Consider the following 5,152-nt stretch of genomic DNA (forward strand, 5'->3'; position numbering starts at 1 on the left):
GGCCTATGAATTAAATTCTTGAATAAATGCTTTCTGAATTAAGCACGAACTTTGGAAGGAGTTTGTCTTTGACCTCACAAGGAAGCAGTATGACATGAGCCCTACTCTGCGCTAATGCCTGACATGTGTTAGTGCATTCAGTCTCACAGAATCCTCTGAGGAAACTCTAATCACAGCCCATTTCCTCCATGAGGAAACTGTGGCTGAGGGCCCTGGGGAGCCTGCAGGGGCCCCAGCTGAGAGCTGCAGAATGCCCCTCCCGGCCCTGCCCTGACTCCCAGCCCCTGCACGGAATCCCTTGGACCCTGCCCTGCCCGAGCAGAGAAGGACTGGAGACGAGGTGTGAGGAGGATCACTGGGGGGTCTCAGGGACATAGGTCCAGAGAGGGAGCATGACCCACTGTCTAGACGTGTGGAATCGTGTTTCTAAGGAGAGCAAAACTGGTCATCAGAGGGCAAATTCTTGGTCTCCTGATGAGCACCTTTTTTTTTTTTGGCTTTGAATAGCTGTTTTTCTAAATTTTTAAAATTAAATCTCAAGAAAAGCACATTGAATACCGAGAAACATAATAATCCATAACGCAGAGAGTGGGGAAGAAGCAGCACTTTCTACATTCCATCTTTCCTTCTTTTGTTAAACCATATTTTTCTGGAAATAAATCATTTCTGTTGGTTTTGAGAAAGACCGGAGAGGAAAGAAGAATCCCCGCTGTGGGAGTTAGGACAGCAGAATTACAAAATCCTACAGCTTCCCTGCACAGCGCTCCCATCAGTCCCTTTCCTTGAAAGCACTTGAGCCTTGCCCAGGGCATCCCTTGTTTGGGGGATTGCCAGTCCTCTCCAGATTACAGGCATCCCATCCCGAAACACTGATAACACATACCCCTGTGGGGTTTACTTCCTCCAGCTGCCCTACCTTTGCTTGGAATAAACAGGAATCACTAGACTAGATTACCCTGTTCTCAGCCCTCAGGAAGATTTTAACCAAAGACTCTAGGACTAAAGGATATGCAGGGTGATGCTGGAAACACACTTCAGGCTCCCTGTGAGCTTCTTTTCGCGAACCACCTGCCAACACATAAATTCCTGCTAGGAAATGTCCCCCAGGGAGGTGCCGGAACCCTCCACAGGGCTTTCCCCAGTCCTCTCGCTTGACTTCCCCGCGTCCACTGAGGCCGGCACAACTTCCCCTGAAACAAGTAGGGAGCAGCCATCACATGCCCCAGGGTCCCAGAGCTCCAGGGCACAGAGGCTCCACCCACAGGCGGGCTCAGCCAATTGCAGCAGAGGCAGGTGTCAGGGGCAGCACCCGCAGGGCCAAATCCCAGGCTTAAATGGGCAGCCTTCCATCCATCCCCAGGCCTGCTGGACACTCGCTGACCTGCATCTGGGACTGAGCCTGCCCCACTGCACCTGTCCCAGGTAAGATCCCCCACCAAGGCCTGAAGGGAGGGGCCATCCCTGAAAACATAGGGGGGACACCAGCCTTGAGGGCCAGGGGCTTGGGCCTCCCAGGAGGCACTCTTCCAGGGCCCGGCCCCTCCAGGCATGACTTCTTGACCCCCACACACCAGACTCAGGGCCCGTCACTCCCTGCATTGCCATCTACATGCTCTGGAAGCAGGAGACGGTGCAGGGCAGGGAGCAGGGCAGCAGGCCCCCTGCACATGCCACATCCTTAGCCAACACTTGGAAGGATAAATGCAATATTTTCACTGTACCATAGGGGTTCTAACATCTCAGAAGAAAGGAAGATGGCTTTTCCGATGGTTTGGTCTAATCAGAAATTCATTTCTTTTCTTCCTAGGTATTTGGAACATGCATCCTTCTCTCTTCCTGGCTGCCCTTTGTCTGGGAATGGCCTCAGCGGCTCCACGACTCGATCAGAGCTTAGATGCGCACTGGTCCCACTGGAAGGCGGCACACGGGAAACTGTATGACAAGGTTGGTAACATCTGAGCTGTCCAGTGAGACCCCCAGGGAATGTTCTATGCTGGTGGGTGTTCCCAGCGGGGAGTAACTTCCTGAGGCTGCTCTGACCAAGGCAGTAAGCAGAGCACCATGACCACACATGATGTGGGCATATGTCCTGTGTGGTCGCTGGAGAACAGCTCCCGGACCACCAGCCCATCCCTGGTCAAGTTTCTCCTCCTCTCTGTGAGCACATCCATTTGGAGCAAGTGAGTTGGTTTTAAATAGAAATAAAGATGATAGTTTATTTGTTTGTCTCCAGGATGAAGAAGGACAGAGGAGAACAGTGTGGGAGAAGAATTTGAAAATGATTGACCAGCACAATGAGGAATACAGCCAAGGGCAACACAGCTTCATGATGGCAATGAACGCCTTTGGTGACCTGGTGAGTGTGTCGTGGGTTGCTGAATGTTTCGTGCGTCCTCTAAGTACTTCTTAAAAAACCTCCTGCTTGACAACATTCTATTTCCTTTTCCTTGAAGACCAGTGAAGAATTCAAACAGGTGTTGAATGACCTTAAAATCCAGAAGCCTGAGGAAGGAAACGTGTTCCAAGCACCTCTCTTTGCTGAGATCCCCTCATCTGTGGACTGGAGAGAGAAAGGCTACGTCACCCCCGTGAAGGATCAGGTGAGACAGGATTCAGCAACTCCCTCTCCAAAAGTAAAGCCAAAGGAACCAGTGTCCTTGCTGTGGAAGCTCAGGAACTGTATACAGTTTGTTATGTTTTGAAGGAGTTTTCAGATCTAGGGGCTGTTGTCAAAGTCTTCCTATTAATTTTGTAGACTAAAAGCTCTTTAATTTTGTGTTCAGGGTCAGTGTCAATCTTGTTGGGCTTTTAGTGCGACTGGTGCCCTCGAAGGACAGATGTTCCAGAAAACTGGCAAACTTGTGAAACTGAGCGAGCAGAACCTGGTGGACTGCTCTTGGTCTCAAGGCAATGCGGGCTGCAATGGTGGCCTGATGGATAACGCCTTCCAGTATGTGAAGGACAACGGAGGCCTGGACTCAGAGGAATCCTATCCGTATCTTGGAAGGGTAAATGGAATTCCTTCTGTTTTATCAAAGTGGAGCATATTCAGTAAAAACAAAGACTGTATCTAGAATTCTCATTTTAGATTGCAGACTCTTCCTCTGCGAGTGGTCAGAACTGTCATTAAAATCTATTAGCCTAGCACAGTTCTCTGCCAGAGGGTTACCGTATAGCTGTTCCCACTTCTGGGTCACACAGCAGCACAAATACCATTTAATATACAGCACAGATCTCCAGAGTGAAACATCTATGAATGAGTGGACCAAAAGTGTGTTTTATTAAATAGATATCTGCTAATTTCTCAATTTCAAAAGCCATCAATAGCATTTTGCGTCTTGAGATGCTTTATAACAAACTTGACTTGGAAGTCACTTGGCTGCAAACTGTCTGGAGCTCCTGTTCCCCAGGAGGTGGATGGTAATAATCAAGTCCCTTCCCCTTTACCTTTGAAAGAATGAATCCTGCAAATACAGGCCTGAGAAATCTGCTGCCAACGTGACTACCTTCTGGCGTGTCTCCAACGAGGAGGACGGCCTCATGACCACGGTGGCAACTGTGGGGCCCGTCTCTGCTGCTGTAGATTCAAGCCCGCATTCCTTCCAGTTCTATAAAAAAGGTGAGCTTTTGTCTGCATAGAAAATTAGGCAGAAAAAATGGGTAACCAGCCTGACTTACAGCAGGATCGACTCTTCGGTATGTGGAAATCAGGAAGGTGTGGATTTAGCATAGTTGCTCATTCTGTACCTGTAACCCTTGTGCCTGTTGTTACCATGTGACATGAGTTACCCCTATGCCCATGCTTTTAAGAACTTCATAAATATATGTAAATGGCTACATAACTTGACTGGTATAGCTTACTTTTTTTTTTCCAACTGTTGGATCTTGGAAATTTCCAAGGAATTCTACTACTGAGATTGACACTAGAAAGGAATCCTTGGCTCAAGTAATTTTGTGTTCTCTGCGGCTTCCTTAGGCTGACATTGTATGGTAGAATGACAAAGTTCCAACAAGTGGTCTTTTATGCCTCTTCACTGTTCTTTACAAAAGAGATTGTGACAACGTGTATTTCTGCTAGTATTAGGTGATGTCCTAAATCCCTAACGTACCTAAACAAGAGATCTGATTTCTAAATCTTATCTGGATTTCTATCACGACTCAATTTTGAGATGCCTCCTTTACTGTGGTTGCTAGGTTATTGTCACATGTTATCATGTCACTGGGATGTCCCACCTCAGCATTGAATTGTACTTTTCCAGGCATTTATTATGATCCAAACTGCAGGAGTAAACGCCTGAATCACGGCATTCTGGTGGTTGGCTATGGCTTTGAAGGAGAAGAATCGGAGAACAAAAAATATTGGATTATCAAGAACAGGTATAAAGAGAAAAAATATTTATCTTTGAAATTGAAAAGGGATCCTTTTTGGAATCAGTGTTCGGAGGCAGACCCTCCAAGCCCTGTGCACACATCTGAAGTCCCAGAGTGTTTACCCCACTTCGGGGGAACACAGACATACTCACGTGATGACAACAGTAAGATACTGTCTCATGCTTGCTACGGTCCTGCTCTAGTTTTGCTATCATTTCATTTTTCCACTTGAAAATTTTCTCATTTTTGAAACACATCTGACCCCAAGAGTTCGCTTTTCCTATCACTCATTTGGGCTTCTGTGAAAGGTTTGGGAATAGAATTCTGTGCTGGGTTAGAACTCAACCATGAATGTGAATGGCCTCTCTGGATTTTTCAGGAATCTCTCCTGGCCTCTGCTCCGTATCAGGTGCTAATGTTCATAAAGAGAAATGTGTTTGATTGTTTGGAATAAATGGCAAACCCTGTCTTCTTTCAGCTGGGGTACAAACTGGGGCATGGAGGGCTACATGCTGTTGGCCAAGGATCGGGACAACCACTGTGGAATCGCCACCATGGCCAGCTTTCCTGTCGTGTGAGATGAGGGTGTAAAGAACACCTTGACTGGGGACAGAATATCCACACAATGAATTTTATTTTAAAGCTGACCACACCTTATGGTATAAGATACAGCATTTGAACCATTGAAGACCCAAGCTGTGATTGGATTGTGTGGCATTTGACACTGGGAGTGTTACCACTTTGCTCATTACTGATGTAAATACTTTGTATGACTGACTTG

The 5,152-nt window shown here is 47.1% G+C and overlaps 1 protein-coding gene across 2 annotated transcripts; it reads left to right on the plus strand.

Annotated features, from left to right (window-relative positions):
• The first annotated feature begins 1,818 nt into the window (after positions 1-1,818).
• LOC123781455 (procathepsin L-like) lies at positions 1,819-4,949 on the plus strand. Of its 2 annotated transcripts, XM_087858743.1 has the most exons (8): positions 1,819-1,944; positions 2,234-2,356; positions 2,454-2,600; positions 2,784-3,008; positions 3,411-3,413; positions 3,457-3,619; positions 4,260-4,377; positions 4,850-4,949. In XM_087858743.1, the coding sequence occupies exons 1-8, from the start codon at positions 1,819-1,821 to the stop codon at positions 4,947-4,949; spliced, it is 1,005 nt and encodes a 334-aa protein (XP_087714869.1). The 2 variants fall into 2 exon arrangements, with proteins under 2 accessions (XP_087714869.1, XP_045636883.2); XM_045780927.2 differs by lacking the exon at positions 3,411-3,413.
• The last annotated feature ends 203 nt before the right edge of the window (positions 4,950-5,152 follow it).

This window comes from Ursus americanus, chromosome 34 (genome assembly GCF_024610735.1).
Source record: "Ursus americanus isolate L20-20 chromosome 34, mUrsAme1.1.p, whole genome shotgun sequence".
In the NCBI taxonomy this organism is placed as follows: Eukaryota; Metazoa; Chordata; class Mammalia; order Carnivora; family Ursidae; genus Ursus; species Ursus americanus.

Coding starts and splice junctions, on each gene's coding strand:
- LOC123781455 (XM_087858743.1), top strand. CDS start 1,819: ATGCATCCTTCTCTCTTCCTGGCTGCCCTTTGTCTGGGAATGGCCTCA. Junction 1,945..2,233: donor ACGGGAAACTGTATGACAAG/GTTGGTAACATC, acceptor GTTTGTCTCCAG/GATGAAGAAGGACAGAGGAG. Junction 4,378..4,849: donor TATTGGATTATCAAGAACAG/GTATAAAGAGAA, acceptor GTCTTCTTTCAG/CTGGGGTACAAACTGGGGCA.